The following is a 17,518-nucleotide window of genomic DNA, read 5'->3' as shown; positions in this document are numbered from 1 at the left end:
AATTTTCAACATCGGATGAAGATGGGTTTTGATTTAGAAGCAGCAGAGCGTCTTCTAATGGTTGGAAATGGTTATTAGCAGTCTGTGATGATGGTTCACCCACATTAGCAACGGCTACATCTACAGGAGGAGGTGGGGAGATTTGATTCAATTGCTCAACCATAAACTCTAAATCAGACAGACCAAAAGAGAAGTTTTCTTCATTCATTTTTAGTTTATTTTAAATGTCACACCACACGTTTAGGACTTTTTCCTCCTGAAATCAACAATTTCACAAAGCGCATCCAACCTTTGCAGTGTCTCACGATCGTCTGGTTTCTTAATAAAATCAGCAATCTCATAAAGCAGGTAAAAGCTTTCAAGTCTCATCCGCACTCAGTGGGTGTGAGGCGACTCCCTCCCTCGCAGGCTGCACTGCTGGCTCCACGGATCGTGTTTCAGGCTCACAGCGCCGGCCTTCCCGCGTCTTGTCCCCACCGTCAGGCTGTACTGCTGGCTCCAGGGTTTTGGTCCCACAGCTCCTTTGTTCCACAACTGGGGACAAAAAACATTTCAATTCACAAGACAATTAAGAGACAAGACAAAAGATTTTTCTATATTTAGAAAACATTACCTACCTTGATGACGGACGTAGGGTTTTTTGGTCTAGGTAGCTCTTGTAGTTCTAACTTGTTACTGATGTACAGAAACTTGTTGATCAGTAACTGCCATAATTCTCAGGTGTATTTAACCACAGCTGTAAGGTTACACATAACAAGAGGTTCAAAACTTCTGTTTGCTGCTGCTTCGCAGAACTGATGCAGTGCATTAAAGGAATAGTTCACCCTAGAAACAAAATTCAAGGAAGGAAGAGAGGAGGGAAGGAAGGAAGGAAGACAGGAAAGGAGGGAGGAAGGGAGGAGGGAAGGAGTGTGGGAAGGCAGGAGAGAAGAAGGCGGGAGAGTCCATAATGACTGAATTTTGTTTCTAGGGTGAACTATTCCTTGAGCATGTATTTTTGTATGCATTTAACTGAAGAATTTCCTTGTAGAGTGCCGCTTCCAACTATCGATACGGTTTTTCACATAGTATTTCACAGCATCCCAGGTCCTACCTTTAAGTGCCTCTGGAAATGCACGGATACAGTCTACACACTGTGATTTACCAGGAACCTTGCCAGTCTTAATATTGTTCATCAGCTTCTGTTCTACAGCTTGGACTTCTTCCTTTGTCCACACCTTCCTCTTCTTTCTTGATGAATCTATAAAAAAAAATAAAATAAGATGAAATAAAGGTTGGTGGGGGTGATTCCTATAGATATGTGTCAGTCAAAGACAGTCCTAAGGCTGCAGTTTTGCCTTTTTCATTCTGTCAACATCACATCCCTGAACATCGATAAGAGGAATCGCTAAACTCAGAAAAATATGATGTTGATGGATTCAGCCAGTTCTCAACTTGAACTGGTTCTAGTTAAAAAAAAGTCATACTGTGTTTTCTAAGTTGTGTGTGAATTGAGTTTCATCAAACCCTAAAGTACCAATAATTGTAGGAATAGTGGACATCCTGAAACCAACAATGTCTGTATGAGACTATAAAATAACCCACTGAAACAGGTTATTGTTCAAATACCTTTGCTTGGCTGTGATGAGGCATCAGACTCCTGGTCCTCCTCTGCATGTGACCTCTTGATGGGTTTGGTCTTCTTCACAGGACTTGACCCTCCTTGAAAACATAAAGATGCAATGTTAGAAAAGCTCATTTAAAACACTGCATCTTAGAAGACTTTTAAGGAAACCACATTTATATCATTCAAGTTTTTTCTCCAGATATGAGGAGGATATTGATTTGTGTATCTTACATTGAATCAGAACGTGTCATTATATATAAACACAACAAAATTACAGAAACTGTCCCTGGTGCAGACAATGAATTAAAGTTGTGTTCAAAGTTAAATAGACAAGTTCGAGCACAGCTTAAAACCAATAAATGGCAGAATAAAAGTACTCTGATATTAAAAGAAAAGTTCATAATAAATAAATATGAATTATGAATGGAATGTTACACCCACTGAAACAGGTTATTGTTCAAATACCTTTTCTTGGCTGTGATGAGGCATCAGACTCCTGGTCCTCCTCTGCATGTGACCTCTTGATGGGTTTGGTCTTCACATGACTTGACCCTCCTTGAAAACAAAGAGACACAATGGTAGAAAAGTTCATTTAAAGTAGGGATCAACCGATTATCGGCGCCGATTTTCAACATTTTGACGCATATCTATAATAAGCCTTTAATTTTAAATTTGACGGCCGATAGAAGAACAATTTAAAACTGGATTATTTTGGCTCTGCTCTGATGCAGCCGCGCCTCTCTCTGTTGTCACTGGCTGTCACTACTCTGTCTCCAACATTGTCCCACCCACAACACCATCTGATTGGTCACAAGCAGAGTCACGGTAACAGCCAATCAGCAGTGTGCATGCACAGCAGAGCAACACAGCAGCGGCATCTCACATGTCCCAGAGAGAGCGGTCCGAAGTAGATGCCTCGAAGGTAAGTTAAGTCACCTGAAATTGTAATAAACAGTCCACAATCCTCCTCTACAACTACTAGTAACATTTCTATGAGCCTATTAACGTTATAAACATAAGCTGCAACTTTGCTCGCTCACAGCCCTGCCTCCGTAGGCTAATAGTAGAATGTGTGAGTGATAAAGTAAAAAACCTAATGAACTCAATTCAGCTCAGTTTTACTGCAAAGACGTCAAGCACGTTGAGGCACGTTGTTGTAAAGGCTTTTAGCGTAGCATTAGTTAAGTTAGTTAGTTAGTTAGTTTTCCTTCTCTGTCTCTAGACGCTCAGCTATGTCCATGTGTGTGTCGTTAAGCCACACGAGAAGCTGCAGAAACTGACAGCAAAGTAATGTACTGTCTGTCTGAGAGAAAACTGTAGGGCAGTAACATAATGTAGGCAAATAACTGCATCATAAAGTCTACATGAACTGCATGGTGTTCAGGGATAAACAGTCTCCTATTTCTACTGTACTATTTTTTTCAGCTATCGTTACACTAATTGTTAGTAATGTAGCCGCCTAGTTTTGAATGGCAGGGTCCCTGCTATCACATATTTATAACATTTTAACATTATACAACATTATAACATTTACATAATACAAATCAACAACTTCCCAAATGCTGTTTTAATTTAAACATGATGAGTTGAGCATATGATGCATGTGGCCCCACGTTTAACTCTGTCTCTTTTTTTTAAACCCTTATTGCAGATGGAGAGACCGAATACCAAAAGTGCTGTGTGGAATTATTTCAGCCAACCAACAGCAGGAAAGGCAGTGTGTAACAAATGCAAATGCAAATAATCTGGTGCTGCTCAACTGGGACTACTGATTTATTTTAGACTCAGATTTGTGTGTAAATTTTGTTTAACTCAGTTTTTATTTACTTTATAAACATCAGGGAGCTATTTATTTATTTAAATTTTCAGTTGACTTTATAAGAGATGCTGCTGGGAACTCTGCAATTTTTGTTTAAAAAATTAAAACTATGGTGTGAAAGAAAAAAAGCCAATAAACGTATTAAAAAGCTGCTTAATAAACGCATGCTGGAAGGCATTTAAACAAAGTTAAGTGAAGTTTGTATTTAAAATTTTGACACCAATATTTTCCCTTTTACTGGAAATGAATATCGGCTCTATATCGGTAATCGGCCTCTGTGAAACAGGTTATTGTTGAAGGAATAGTTCACTCAAATAATCAGTTACTATGGATTCACCCTCATGCTAATGAGAAATCAGGTGTAGTTTTTTAATCCTCAAATGGTGCCGTGGGGAGAACAACATCCCTCAGCATTTATCCATATAACGGATAAATGTTTGTGATGATGAATAAACGGTTGTGATGGTAACAGTCACAAAAAATCTAAGTGTCCCAAAGCCATGACATACACAGTTGATTTGAAACATAATTTAGTACGTTTTTGTGGCTTAAATATTAATGTAGCCTGTTCATCTGTAGAGGAATAAAAAAACTACATCAGATTTCTCATCAGCATGAGAGTGAGTAGGTAATGATTGAATATTGACATGGGGTGAACCATTCCTTTAAAATACCTCTGGTTAGCTGTGATGAAGCATCAGACTCCTGGTCCTCTTCTGTAGGTGTACAATCAACAGATCTGGTCTTTTTCACTGGTCTTAGACCTTCAAGGAAAAACATAAAGATGCAATGTTAGAAAAGCTCACTTGAAGCACTGAATGTACTAAATCGTCCTCTCCGTGGACTGAGAACACACGCCATGCCAACATTGACCTGTTCTGTTTTTAACTATATAGCGTGGTTGATACCCCATTCAAGACCCCAAAATTGACTTCGACTTCAGATCCCCATTAGATAAAAGCTTTAGATGTTTTACATACATAAAGTTTATTAAACCCATGACAAAATCGATTTTGTAATTGTGTTATGGTGCTAACAAGTGAAAACAACTTATTCCCCTACTTGCTGGGAACACCCAGGAACCCCTGGGAGTGCCCAGACCCCATTTCTAGAACCACTGGTTCAGTGAATGTACCTGATGAGTTAGAGGATAGACTCGACATCACATCTTCATCTTCATCTTCACCTCCAGATAGAGAGCTGTCTTCAGGTACTTCCTCTGAAAAAAACACAGCAAAAAATGTTGTGAACCAGCATGACAAACCCATGATAAATTTAAACCAGGGGTGTCAAACATGTGGCCCGTGGGCCAGAACTGGCCCGCTAAGAGGAGCAATCTGGCCCACATTCCTTCCTGTGTTCTTTTCCTTCTTATCCTACCTTCCTTTTTTCCTTGCTTTGTTCCTTCCTTCCTTCCTTCTATCTTTCCTACCTTCCTTCTGTCCTTCCTTTGTTCCTTCCTCCCTTCTGTCCTTCCTACCTTCCTTCTGTCCTTCCTGCATTTCTTCCTTCCTCCCTTCCTTTTTTCCTCCCTACCTTCCCTTTTTCCTTTCTTTGTTCCTTCTTTCCTTCTGTCCTTCCTACCTTCCTTCTTTCCTTCCCTCCATCTTTTTAATGATCCAGCCCACATGAGATTAAATTGGTCTGTATGTGGCCCTTGAATGAAGATTAGTTTGACACCTCTGCTCTAAACCATCACAAATTAAAATGTTAAAAAATAGTGTGTGCAAGGTGAGGTTTTACCATTTGGATCAACGTTGATCTCATCCAGTGTCATGCCTTTAAATTGTGACAGCTCTCCTCTCCCACAGGCCATAAGCAACTTTGCAACTTTGGCAACTTGTAATGTCCCTTCAGGGAGCCGATAATATTGTCGATGGACCCTGATGTTGTGACCCATAAAACCTGCGAGGCAGTCCTCCTCATTGTCTTTTAAGTTCAGAACTTGTGACATGGTTGCCATTTGTTTCCTGAGTCTAGTTGATGTCAGTGTTTGAGGGTCCTTAGCCCCACATTCACATGCGATAGCACGGATGGCATCAGATCCTCTGAGATGACTTTCTGCCTCAGGTCTACCAAACAAATACACATTTTCATCTGGCACATCACATTGTCGTCTGTAACTCACCAGCATCTGAATGGAGGACACCATGTCTGGGCTGAGTAAGACAGGAACCTTTTTGTCCCGCTTACCTTTGATTTCCACACGCTCAAAGTATTTGCAGAGTTTCTTTTCCACGTCGGTCAAGGCAAGGTCAAGATCTGGATTACTGGCAAAGGTGTTTCTCAACATGAAGTCATTCAGGGACATCTTTGAAACTTCTCCCTCTCTCCTACGATTGAAGACGATCACTTCACAGAGCGTTAGTTTAGCAAGACTTAACCAGTTCCTCTTATTTGGTGAGGTTTTAAGAATGGACCGATACTTGGGCCTTTCTGCGTCAATATGGTTGTGCAGTCTCACAACATCTTCACAGTAGGGGATCAGAAGAGGTGTATTCCATTTCGACTCCCTGAGGTTCCTCAGTGCATGCGAAGAAACCCACTCATCCCATTTATTCTCTTTCAATGTCCTGAACGTCACCACATTTTCAAGGGCCTTCTTGTTCTCTGACATCCTTGCTTCAAACTCTGCAATATCTGCTATTTTAGTTAGGCTATGGCCTAGTTTGAGTGCCAAGGATGGGATCTTGAAACTGCTCGTATCTTCACTCCATCCACAGACCATCTTCACAGCTTTCACGACGTGGCAGAAGTTTGCTGGCAGAAAGAAGTCATGTATTGTTTTCAGCTTGCCAAGAGTCTTTGCTTGGAGAACTAACCTTCCCATTTCCCGCATCTTTTGTCTAATGTATTGGTGTTGGCTTTTGTCTGTGCCTTTTTTGTTATAGAAGTGTTCTCCTAACTTCAGAATATATTTTTCTTGCCGAATTATGTCTGTTATGCTGTCTTGATTCATGCCATTTACTAAGCCCCACACTTTGTCATTTATGTCTTTTGGGACAGGCTGTCCAGCAGCACAAAGTGACTGTACTCTAGTTCTGCCTGGCTTTATGCTTGTCTTTGCCAGCTTGCATTTTTTCATGTGCCGCCATATCACTTTCCTTTTCAGTAATGCCTCACAGTATTTGCAGTGTAAATAGTCTTTTACACTCACTGGTGCACTGCTTTGCTGAGAGGGAACCATCACCCCTTTACCCTCCTCCAGGACCTCGAAATTGTGGTGACGATTGCCTTTATTTCGAATGAGAGTTATCTGCAGCTTTCTCTCCGCTGATCCTTTTGGATAACTGAACGCTTGTGCCACCTCCTCCACATTGCTGTGTTTCTTGTCCAAGTGCCGTGCAATTTTGGCATATGGTTTAAAACAGTACAAACAGTAGTGCCTCTTATTGTAGACTCTACCACCATTGTCTTTCTTTCTCAGCATCAAGACTTTTGCATTTGTGTCACTGGAGGAATCTGATGCCTCACAATCAGCCAAGGAATGTGAAGAGGAAGATGTGCTCTGTCTGCATTTAACAGGCTTGACATGACCTTTCTTCAAGTGTCGACCATCAGAGTTATTTGATGAACTGTAATTTCTTGTAGACTTGAGCAGTTTGAGTTCTTCCTCCGATACTTCTGATTCTGATGTTGGACTAGGAACATACTCATCCTCGCTTATTTCACTGCTTGTTATTGATTCGTCAGAGATCCCAAGCATTTTCTTTGTAAGCTAGAAAAGAAGTCAGATGGGACTCAATTACTATGTTTTTGAAGAATATTTCCCACTTCAATTTTCCAACTGCAATAATAGTTTGTAATTTTGTCATCACAACTGATTTCAAAATTCACACTGGTTTGTCTGCAAACTTACAAAGACACTCTCAGTTCTCTTCAGCGGAGGAACATCTGGGTCTGGAGGGCACTGGTCTATTTCCTGAAAGAGTAACAAAAAACATACTCTGAAATACAATTTCCAATTACAAAATCATCATTTTTTACATTGTGTCTAATTGAATTTCACAAATAAAATGTTTAACTGTCCACCCGGGTGCACTATTAAATTTTTCTTTGTGTAACTAAAATTTTTTATGTTATCTCTGACATTCTCTCTCCCCCAATTTGAGTACCTGCTTGCATGTGTGGCATCACTCTTTATGTGCGACACTAACCTCCTCTACCTCGTCTGTCTTCTCTCCCTCCTCCTGATCTTCTGACTTTTTAGGGGGGGGCTGGCCCTGCAATTGAGGTCAGCACATGCAAAATACTAGTCATCCCTTACAAAATTAAGCATGTATGCCTGAAAAGTATCTTATGCTCAAACTTTAAGTTAGCCAGAATATGAGAGCTTTTGGCCATCAAGTGTAATTGACAGGCATATGAAAATATCAATAGCCAAAATGTCCAGCAGGAAATACGCCAAATAAATAAATAACAATTAATTAATAGTAGCCTATGTTAAATAGCCTAATATTTTGTGAGCTGTAGGGATTAACTGGTTTTACAATTAATTAATAAATATTACTTTAACAGTTCAACATAGACCTGCAGCTGAAAGTTGTTTACCACATGACTACTGTATATTATTTTCAGAATGAAGTGCGTCTTCATTTCATGGCTGTTTAGACTATTTACATCCTGCTTTACACCTTCTTTATAAAGTTAATTAGTCGCAAGTTTGCGGTAAAATGTAGTTGGGTTGTCGAGGTCAAAACACTAGCAGCTGTGAATCAAATAAAGTTGTTATAAGTACTGTTATGTAGTTTTTTTACCCTTACACTGAATGTTTGCTGCTTCAGTCCAGATGAGTATTGAAAAATATTTTCCGCGTTTGAAAAGGAGACGTGTTGAGGATGAGGACCAGCCTGAACCAGAGGTATCAGTCTGAAACAGAGCTGAACAGTCCGACCAGCGTATTTAGATATGTTATTAATTTCTTTACAATATTTTCAGGCTTCAACCAGTGCTGCTCAAGCACAAAGACAGGGTCAGGGAGAGAAAGAGACAACACATCTCCATCAATGGACCCTGTCCTGAGGCCTTCCCTTATGATAAGGCATTAGAGTCTTTTTTTAGCAAGCCCCGCAAAATCAGGTGCTCTGACAAAACATGCAGACTTTGCAGCAAGTAGGCTTAGTATAGTCTACTCTAATCTACTATAGTATAGTATTTTGTAGAGAATATTTGTAGAGTGAATATTAATAATAATTAATAATTGTTATTATTACCCCCCCCCCATCTGAAGTTGTCTGTTAAAATATTGCAGTTTTGTGAGATGTAAATAGCCTGAACAGCCTAAGATCCATCCGCTCCCATTAAAAGCTGCAGTGGCAATGCAGGGGGTGAGGGAACAACTGCATAACAGGAGCAATTCAAAAAATCTTCAATGAAAAATCTTTAGATTTCAATTTTAAACCTTGAATAAAAAAGACTACTTGTTATATTTTATTGTTGTATGCTAACTAAGGTTGCAAAGTTTGCGACGAGTTCATTCTGCTGAATACTTTTTATGAAATAGCCTAAGTTTGTTGGAACATTGCATTTGTGTTTTAGTCATATTACTGTTTACAGACTAATAAATTGCTATTTAAAATATGACTTGTAGGTATTGTAGGAATATTTGCAGGCCTCTATCTCACCTCACTGTTCTTCTCCATGGAAATGAGCAGGTGGTTGATATTAATGGTGGCAGTGGTAGTCTCCTCTGGGGGCAAATCCACCTTGAGCTGCTTAGACAGACCAAGGGCTGTGGACCCCAGCTGCTGCTGCTTTTGGTGGTCCATGGCTTCCATCTAGATGAAAGAGGAGAGGGTGTCAGAAGGAGAGGAGACAAGGAGGTGAGGCAAGGAGAAACTTCATAATGAAGCCACCAATTGGACACAGAACAAGACTTTTGAAGAAAAATTTGCCCTGTGTGATCTTTTTGTGTTAACTCGATATGCTTTCAAAAGCCGCACTGCCGCAGTTAAAGTTTTACATTACTAAGGATGACGAACACATACTACTATTTAAAAAGGATGCAGGTCTTTACACTGGTTAACAACTAAGTGGTCTCTTCTGTCCTCCTCCCTCTGTTGCTCAGATTCACTGCTGCTGGTAGTGAGGAGGATCAGGCTATGTCAGACTAGACAGATTTCAACTTATTTTAAGATACTTAGCCAATTAGACTCAATAATTACACACAGTAAATGTCTGCTATGAGTCTGTTCATAACAGTTCATTGTCAGTTTAATGAGCTCTGTATTTTCTGAAAGATTGCTTGTACAGATTTACACACAACTAACTCAATAACTCGGTCGTAAACATCTAGTCACGTGAATCAGCACATACATATCTTTATCGACACTCTGCAATGCGTCCAGCTGCTAGTGAGCTTTGCCGGCAATAATTAATTCAATAAAGTAATTCATTGCACACATTATAAACCGAGGCCTTGGTAAAGGAGGCTATTCATTAGATTCACATGACATCACTGTGTTTCTGCGCCGCCATATTTGTGTCCGAATCAGGGCATCTGGACACAGACCACAGCATGTCATGTCACCAGAACAAGTGGAGTAGTAGGAGGAAATCCTGGAAATAGTCTGTTGTTATGGAGAAACAAACCCAGACAGGATGTATGAAACATGTCATTTTGTCAAGAAACTGTTATTTCCATCCTGTGGTTTACATGCTCTCATATGAGGAGAACTGTCAAAGCGGACACAAATATGGCGGCGGTCACTCCGACGTGACGTCACTGCAACCCATGAATAGTTACGAAGAAGATAAGTCCGATTAAAATCATGACATATTAAAGCAAAAGTGAGAGAAGTTAAAATCTTACCAGCTGCTGGTGTTGTGTTTGACATTTGTTGTGATGACTCCGTAACACGTCGAGTCTTTTTCTAAGCCGCTTCGCTCGTGCCGCCATGTTGGCGAGCCGTCCCGTCCTGAGCGTCCTGAGCTGCGGGAGATGCGCAGAGCTGCAGAGCTGAGGCTGCAGGTGGGGACGGGCGGTGTCCTTTGAAGCTGATGGGCCATTAATTAAGGCTCGGCAGAGGCAGCGCGAGGACCGCACAGTATTCCTCCACTTCTCAACAGGGACTCACAGGGTAGTTTACAGGCTACTGCTGCAAATCTATGATGTTTCACATCTAACACTACAGAAAACTGCACAAAACTAAACTGTTAACATTAAGTCTTCTCTCCTTAACCAAAGTTTCACTATTCTAGTGGTGGGCAGTAAGTACTTTTACTTTAGTATTTTAAAGTACTTTTAGCCTACTTTACTCGTATTTCCATTTAATGCAAGTTTATACTTACAATCCACTACATTGCGGACCAAATTAATAGTAGCCTATAATTCGTATTAATTTTCCCATTTCATGGACACAAGCCAGCCCAGGCCTAGTTTCAGAGAGCACTGTGGAGGCCCAGTTTATAAAATTAAGCTTTTTGTTTATTTGTTTGTTTGTTTTTGTGGTAATAGTGACCAAAATAAGTCACCCACGGACAATACTGCTGACAATGGAGGGCATATGCGCTCAATCAGCGCTTTGAAAAGAGCACTATGAGGGGCACAGGCTCTCGGGGGGCCAAAACAACTCCTTAAAATCCAAAAGGGCTCATGAAAGCCCCATTAAAAGAATGTTAAAATGTAAAAATTAATGTATGTATGTAAATGCAAATTAATGTAAAAACCCTGGGTCAGACAACAGAGGCCAATTTTGACACTTCTGAGTGGAGCAGAGGTCTGATTTTTGGTACAGTCAATCTAATCATTACTCTGGACTGGATTCTTAAGTTTCAGCTTCCTGGGTCAAAGCATTGGTGTGTTAGACCCGAATTAATATAAAAAATCGTCGAATTTCACATTAAAACTGGACATTTGACCCCTTCTGAATGTCCGATTGGTCTGAAAATGCAAACCCTGAATAGTCCTAGGTCCCTGATAATATCCTGAAACTTTCAGGCTTCCAGCTCAAAGCATGTCGAAGTTATTCAAGGATTTGTGTTGAAATTAGTCTTAGTCCACATAGAGAGATTATGAATAAACACTGCTTTTTGTCCAATTTGGACCTTTCCGAGTGGCGCAGAGCCCTGATTCTCGGCACCGTCGATAGTCCCCACGTCCTGCACCATATACTGTGAAATCAGCTTCCTGGGTCAAAGCATTGGTGTGTCAGACCCGAATTAATATCAAAAATCTCGAATTTCACATTAAAACTGGACATTTGACCCCTTCTGAATGTCCGATTGGTCTGAAAATGCAAACCCTGAATAGTCCTAGGTCCCTGATAATATCCTGAAACTTTCAGGCTTTCAGCTCAAAGCATGTCCAAGTTATTCAAGGATTTGTGTTGAAATGTGTTTCATCCAGAAAGAGGGATTTGAAATAAACACTGCTTTTTGGCCTTTTTGGACACTTCCCAGTGGAGCAGAGGTCTGATTTTTGGTACAGTCAATCTAATCATTACTCTGGACTGGATTCTTAAGTTTCAGCTTCCTGGGTCAAAGCATTGGTGTGTTAGACCCGAATTAATATAAAAAATCGTCGAATTTCACATTAAAACTGGACATTTGACCCCTTCTGAATGTCCGATTGGTCTGAAAATGCAAACCCTGAATAGTCCTAGGTCCCTGATAATATCCTGAAACTTTCAGGCTTCCAGCTCAAAGCATGTCGAAGTTATTCAAGGATTTGTGTTGAAATTAGTCTTAGTCCACATAGAGAGATTATGAATAAACACTGCTTTTTGTCCAATTTGGACCTTTCCGAGTGGCGCAGAGCCCTGATTCTCGGCACCATCGATAGTCCCCACGTCCTGCACCATATACTGTGAAATCAGCTTCCTGGGTCAAAGCATCAGTGTTTAATTGGACAATATGTAGCTACATTTGTGTGAAATTAAGTGTAAAGTTAGTGTTTTGCCCCTTACGGTGACCCCTGACCTCCCAGGGGTCCGACACCTGGCATGTCTCTGGAAACTCTCCCCCTGACCCACATACTCGAAGCACGGCCTTCTGGGCCAAACGGTTGCCGAGATACAGCAGTAAACGTGTTTTCCTGCCATTTTCAAATTCAAATTTGGGGGCATCAGATTCAATTTGAGTCACTTTTTGTAAAATATGACATATATCAGGCCGCTGCTCTGCGACCTTTGACCCTGGGGGCCCCAAACGTGACATACTGGATGGCACTAGGCCCCTGATGAAGAATCTCACGTTTCAGGCTTATAACCCAAACCGTTGTCAAGATATTAAAGAAAAGGTCTTTAAAATGGACTCCCCAGGAGGCCGGACGCCACCCTGGACTGCCAGCTGTGACCTTTCTATAGGTCACACGGGTCTGATTTTCGACATCAGCCGTCAGCCATAGAGTCTGAACGACATACTCTGAAGTCAGATCTCCAGCTCAAAGCGTTGATGATTTATTCAGGGAAGTGTGGTCATAAAAGTCATATTTAACACTTATCCTTGACCCCTGTAACCTCTGACCCTTCTGGACCTCCCAGGGGTCTGAATTTACACACACTGCATGAGGCTAGGCTCCTGATGAAGAATCTCACGTTTCAGGCCTATTACCCAAACCGAAGCCCTGACCTGGACATGACTCTGGTCAAAAACTAAAACCCAAACAGTATACGCAGTATACCAGGGGTCGGGAACCTATGGCTCGCGAGCCAGATGTGGCTCTTTTGATGACTGCGTCTGGCTCCCAGGCAGGTGAAAGTAAGCCGGTACTGCGTACCATGAAAACATTCAACCTGATAAAAAAGGGCAAGTCACGACCGCTCTCTGGGTCAGAAAATAGAGTGCAGCTCAGTTCGTGGCAGCGGCACCTAGTAGAGGCACTTCCTGCCGCGGCAGCTGCCGGTGTTTGAGGCAGCTGCCACCGTCTTAGCGTCTTCGGAACTGTCGGCGCTGTGTTTTAGTCCATGCTGGACGGAGCCTTGGCCGGGCCCTCTCCCCCTCCCCTCGGAGAGAGCTCGGTGGTCTCCTCTGCGCCCAGCCTTCCAAACACGTACCACACATTTAGTGTCTTTACGTTCAGTGTTTTGTGTTACTTCAATTTTAACAATATAGAACAGCTCGGAAAACAAAGTGCTGATGAGCTGATGACCCGAGAATTCACTCGCAGTACGTGAGTACGCATGCGCATCTACCTCTGAAACACAGTGGTTGCTATGGAGATCGATGTGCGATCACGATCATGCAGCACCAGAAGTCACATTAATATTAAGAAGTATCAGAGGCTTCTTATACTCTAAAACTGTTGGTCTTAGTTAAAAATGCACACATTTATTTGTATTCAGTGTTAAAAAAAATATATGGCTCTCACGGAAATACATTTTAAAATATGTGGCTTTTGCGGCTCTCTCGGCCAAAAAGGTTCCCGACCCCTGCAGTATACAGTATAGAATAACATAATATAAAGAATATAACAATATAAACAACAATATACACAACAATGGAGAGAGGTAGATGTGGAGCATATTAACTGGTGAAATAGTGGGCAATGGTATTCTTATTGGACAGTGATGAAAAATGATCTTGAATTATACAGTTATTGTGTGTGTGTGGTCTACTGAGAGCAGGCTTGATTGAACTATGTTGCACATCAGAGGGTCTTGTGTGTGGATTCTTTGGTTGCATTGCGATATGAGCACCGTAGAGCTACTTAGCTTTCCCATAGGTCTACAGAGTTGGGACTCAGGGTGATCAATCTATGTCCAAATTAAAGTTCAGACACCAAGTTTCAAGTCATTTGGTCATTTTTTGTGCAAAAGGCAAGCACTTGAAGTTTCAAAAAGGCAATTACTTTGAAGGCCTGCCCATTGAAAAGTACAGGTCAGAATGACACTGAACCAAAGCCTTTCCGGTCATCAATCAACATACTAAAAAAATCAGACTTCCACAACTTGAAAAAAATGATTTGCTTCAGACTGGTCAACTCTGTCAGAGGGTGTTAAACTATAGGCCTGACAGCCTCTTGACTTTATTTGACTAATTTTCCTAACCCTAACCCACCCTAAAATCAATCAGTTATTATGTGGACCAATAATCAATCAATAAATATTATGATGCATAACTTTTTTTCTAAGCTTTACTGGTCATTTGCAGTGACTGATTGATTTGTACATTGCATTGAATAAAGCTTTGAAAAAAAAAAACATTTTCTCATCAAATTTGAATAAAAAACACAAAAAATCCCACATCATCTTTATCTCTGAATATCTACACATTGTCTCTCAATCTATCAACTTTCAATAAATATCTGACTTTTTTCCTTGCATATGATGATGACATCAGCATTCAACCCAAATAACCTGCCTTAGGCCAAGTGAACTTGCTTTAAAGAGTAACTAAACCATAAACATAATAAATAATAATATAATAAATTTATTAGGCCTATGTCTATGAACTAAACCCCCAGACCACTTTTTTTTTTTTAACCGGGCACGTTACGGGCCACCTCGGTCACCCCCGTGTCGCCCCACCCCCCCTGTAAAAACTAGCGTCTGCGCTCTCTCTCCCCGTTCAAAGTCATAGTCGCTCGCCCCAATATGCGCGGGTCTCCAGAGACCAAGCTCGCGCTCCGTCTGCTTCATAGGCTGGACCATGGAAAAAGTAAATGACGAGCTGGCAGATGGTAAGTGCTGAGTTCTTGTTCCAGACTTCAAATATAATATTGTTCTGTTAAATATGTCTTACTTGAATAACATTACATACTGTAGGTTCGCATATGTGTCGCAACATGTGTCGCAGCGACGTTGTAGCTTCACCAAAATGTTTAGCTAGCCTAGCCTTAGCTAGCAAGCGTTTTAGCTAATGCACGTGCTGAAAAGTCGAGTGTGGAAATGAGCGTTAGCAGGCAATCCACGTCTTTGGTTTAAAGGTTGACTATGTAGGATTTCCAGAACAATATTTTTATTTATTAATTTAGGCTAAAAAAAATGTTTGTGGAGAAGGAACACTTTCATTCTGTACACCTCAAAACGCACTGTGGATGTATAATTTTTTTTAAAATATAGCTTTTAATAAAAATTCTACATATTCAACCTTTAATATGAAAGAATAAAATGTTTTATTGTGTCATGCTGCAGTTTCCATTTAAAAACCATTCAATTAGCAGCTAGTCAGACTGACTAAACGGGCCACAGCAGGGGCAGCGAGCCTGTCGCATTTCTTTCACCACTTTTTCATGCTGTAGCGCACTTCAACTGCATCAGATTTTAGATAATATCATAAAAATATAATATTATAAATTATAAATCCGACCATTGTGGTCTGCAAATTATGCACAGCATCACTATATTTTATCAGACTGAACCATGAATTTTCTAATGTTGGACCTTGAAGGTTGACTTTTTTTTCTTGACTGTCGTTTGCAGGATGATGGCCCAGGTTTTGCCAATGTTGATGGCTTTGAATGCACAGGTGAGAAAGACAAGATAAAGAGTTTGTATAAATGAGGGTTGTATTAACAGTAATGTTTAACAGCCACATGTATGTGTAGAAAAAATTGTAAACGTTGACACCCCTAATATCTATGGTTATAATGATAGGGAAAACCCTGTCTTCACCTCCCAAATGACAACTGCACTTTTAAAGCTTTTATCTGGGCTTTTTTCAGACGAGGGACTCTCCAGACAGGGACTGTTTTCAGTGGGGGGAAAAACAGTCAAAGTAATTAACAGCCTTTGTTGCTCTGTACAGTTTCTGTTCATGTTGCTTAACCGATGCCCTCCGACTGAGTGGGTCGTCACTGAAAACTATGAATGATCTTTCTGACTGTTTCTCTCTGATATCTCCAAACTTTTTTCCCAGAAAATGTTTTGCAGAAGAAGTGATGGAACAGGATCAGGAATGGATCTTTCGATAGGCCGGTTCTGCTGTGTACTGTTAAGCCTCTTTGCAGGTTTGGCCTCTGGTCTGGAGATTACAACTACAGGGCCGACATCCATAGAGAAGGCCTGTGGTCAGAGTGTGAAGCTGGATTGCCAGTTCAGTCTGGCTCCTGAAGATTCTGGGCCACTGTTTATTGAATGGAACCTTCTGGCCTCTGAAAGACAGAAAGAGGACAATGTATTATCCTGTACGCAGGTGACAGGCCATAAGACTATTATGCCCCCATGGAGGGTCGAACCATTCAGCTCTGCTTTCCAGCACGGCGACGCCTCCATCATCTGACAGAGCTGAAATTTTCGGACTCGGGCACCTACCACGTTAGGGTGAAGAAGGTTCCTGGTGCGACGACAGAGAGTTTCTGTGAAGTCATGCCGAAACCATCCAAGCCCAGGTGCTATGCCGAAGGCCCCACACACGAGGGCAAAGACATTGTGCTGAAGTGCTTATCTATGGAAAGCACCAACACCCTGCTATACAGCTGGAGAGGAAACCAGTGACAACAAGCTGCTGCCCGCCTCTGCTGTGATGGATCCTGTGGGAGGCACCCTTAACGTGGAGGGAGCATCTACCAGTGAATCTGGCACTATCTTCTGCACTGTTAAAACCGCGTGCCACTGAGCAAGGTGTACTGTATTCGTCTCAATGGTACACACATCCCAACACGGGACGCATCATCGCAGGGCCATAAACTCTGCTGTACTACTGATCCTCTCATTATTGCCATCCCCTCTTCTGCTATTGGCGTGCCCGTCACAGGAAGAAGTACGAGAGGAAAACCAGCAATGAGATAATAGAGGAGCGCCTCCTTCTAAGAGACGCATTTCGACGGTGAGCAGCTTCAATGTGGGCAGCCAGCCATTCCCTCCTGGGCCGATGTCCAACCTGTATAAGTAGTACAACAGGATGAAGCCCAGCCCATTTACATGGCGTAGCATCGGAAGGGATGAACCAGGTCCGAGTCGCGAGAAAGGGAAAAAGTCAGAAATAAAGAAGATAAAAACAACGAAAAGAACAAAGATGGAACAAGTCCAGAGTTACAATGGCGAGGGAAAAAAAAAAAACAAAGCCTGATAAAACCACGAGAATAGCAACATGGCGATGAAGCAGAGTCCGAGTACATGCTCTATGAAGCCAGAAGTCCGAGTACATGGCGATGAAGCCCGAGTCCGACTTACGTGGTGATGAAGCCCCAGCACGCCAATATCCCATCGGAG

General features: G+C 41.5%; 1 protein-coding gene and 1 pseudogene across 7 annotated transcripts; one reads left to right on the top strand and one right to left on the bottom strand.

Moving 5' to 3' along the window:
• Positions 1 to 93: 93 nt before the first annotated feature.
• LOC109142298 (uncharacterized) lies at positions 94 to 10,545 on the bottom strand. Of its 7 annotated transcripts, none has more exons than XM_027290773.1 (12): positions 10,237 to 10,545; positions 9,050 to 9,202; positions 7,583 to 7,648; positions 7,285 to 7,347; positions 5,169 to 7,143; positions 4,561 to 4,644; positions 4,100 to 4,189; positions 2,072 to 2,161; positions 1,609 to 1,701; positions 1,094 to 1,240; positions 618 to 736; positions 94 to 534 (listed from the first exon to the last, which is right to left on the bottom strand). In XM_027290773.1, exons 1-11 carry the CDS (start codon positions 10,321 to 10,323, stop codon positions 717 to 719), a joined length of 2,868 nt encoding a protein of 955 aa, XP_027146574.1. In that variant the 5' UTR covers positions 10,324 to 10,545; the 3' UTR covers positions 94 to 534; positions 618 to 716. The 7 variants fall into 7 exon arrangements, with proteins under 7 accessions (XP_027146574.1, XP_027146575.1, XP_027146576.1 ...); XM_027290774.1 differs by having other exon boundaries at positions 618 to 675; XM_027290775.1 differs by having other exon boundaries at positions 1,145 to 1,240.
• A 5,983-nt stretch (positions 10,546 to 16,528) lies between these two features.
• On the top strand, positions 16,529 to 17,198 carry LOC113748173 (coxsackievirus and adenovirus receptor homolog pseudogene; annotated as a pseudogene).
• Positions 17,199 to 17,518: the final 320 nt, after the last annotated feature.

This window comes from Larimichthys crocea, chromosome XVIII (assembly GCF_000972845.2).
Source record: "Larimichthys crocea isolate SSNF chromosome XVIII, L_crocea_2.0, whole genome shotgun sequence".
NCBI classification, from domain to species: domain Eukaryota; kingdom Metazoa; phylum Chordata; class Actinopteri; family Sciaenidae; genus Larimichthys; species Larimichthys crocea.
This window is presented reverse-complemented; position numbering and strand designations above follow the sequence as displayed.

What these genes read in the sequence shown, in the direction of transcription:
- LOC109142298 (XM_027290771.1), bottom strand. Translation starts at nt 10,323, where the DNA reads ATGGCGGCACGAGCGAAGCGGCTTAGAAAAAGACTCGACGTGTTACGG. An exon ending in AGAGAACTGAGAGTGTCTTT is followed by an intron (nt 7,144 to 7,284) that starts GTAAGTTTGCAG and finishes CTTCTTTTCTAG; the next exon opens with CTTACAAAGAAAATGCTTGG. An exon ending in TCTATCCTCTAACTCATCAG is followed by an intron (nt 4,190 to 4,560) that starts GTACATTCACTG and finishes TTTTCCTTGAAG; the next exon opens with GTCTAAGACCAGTGAAAAAG.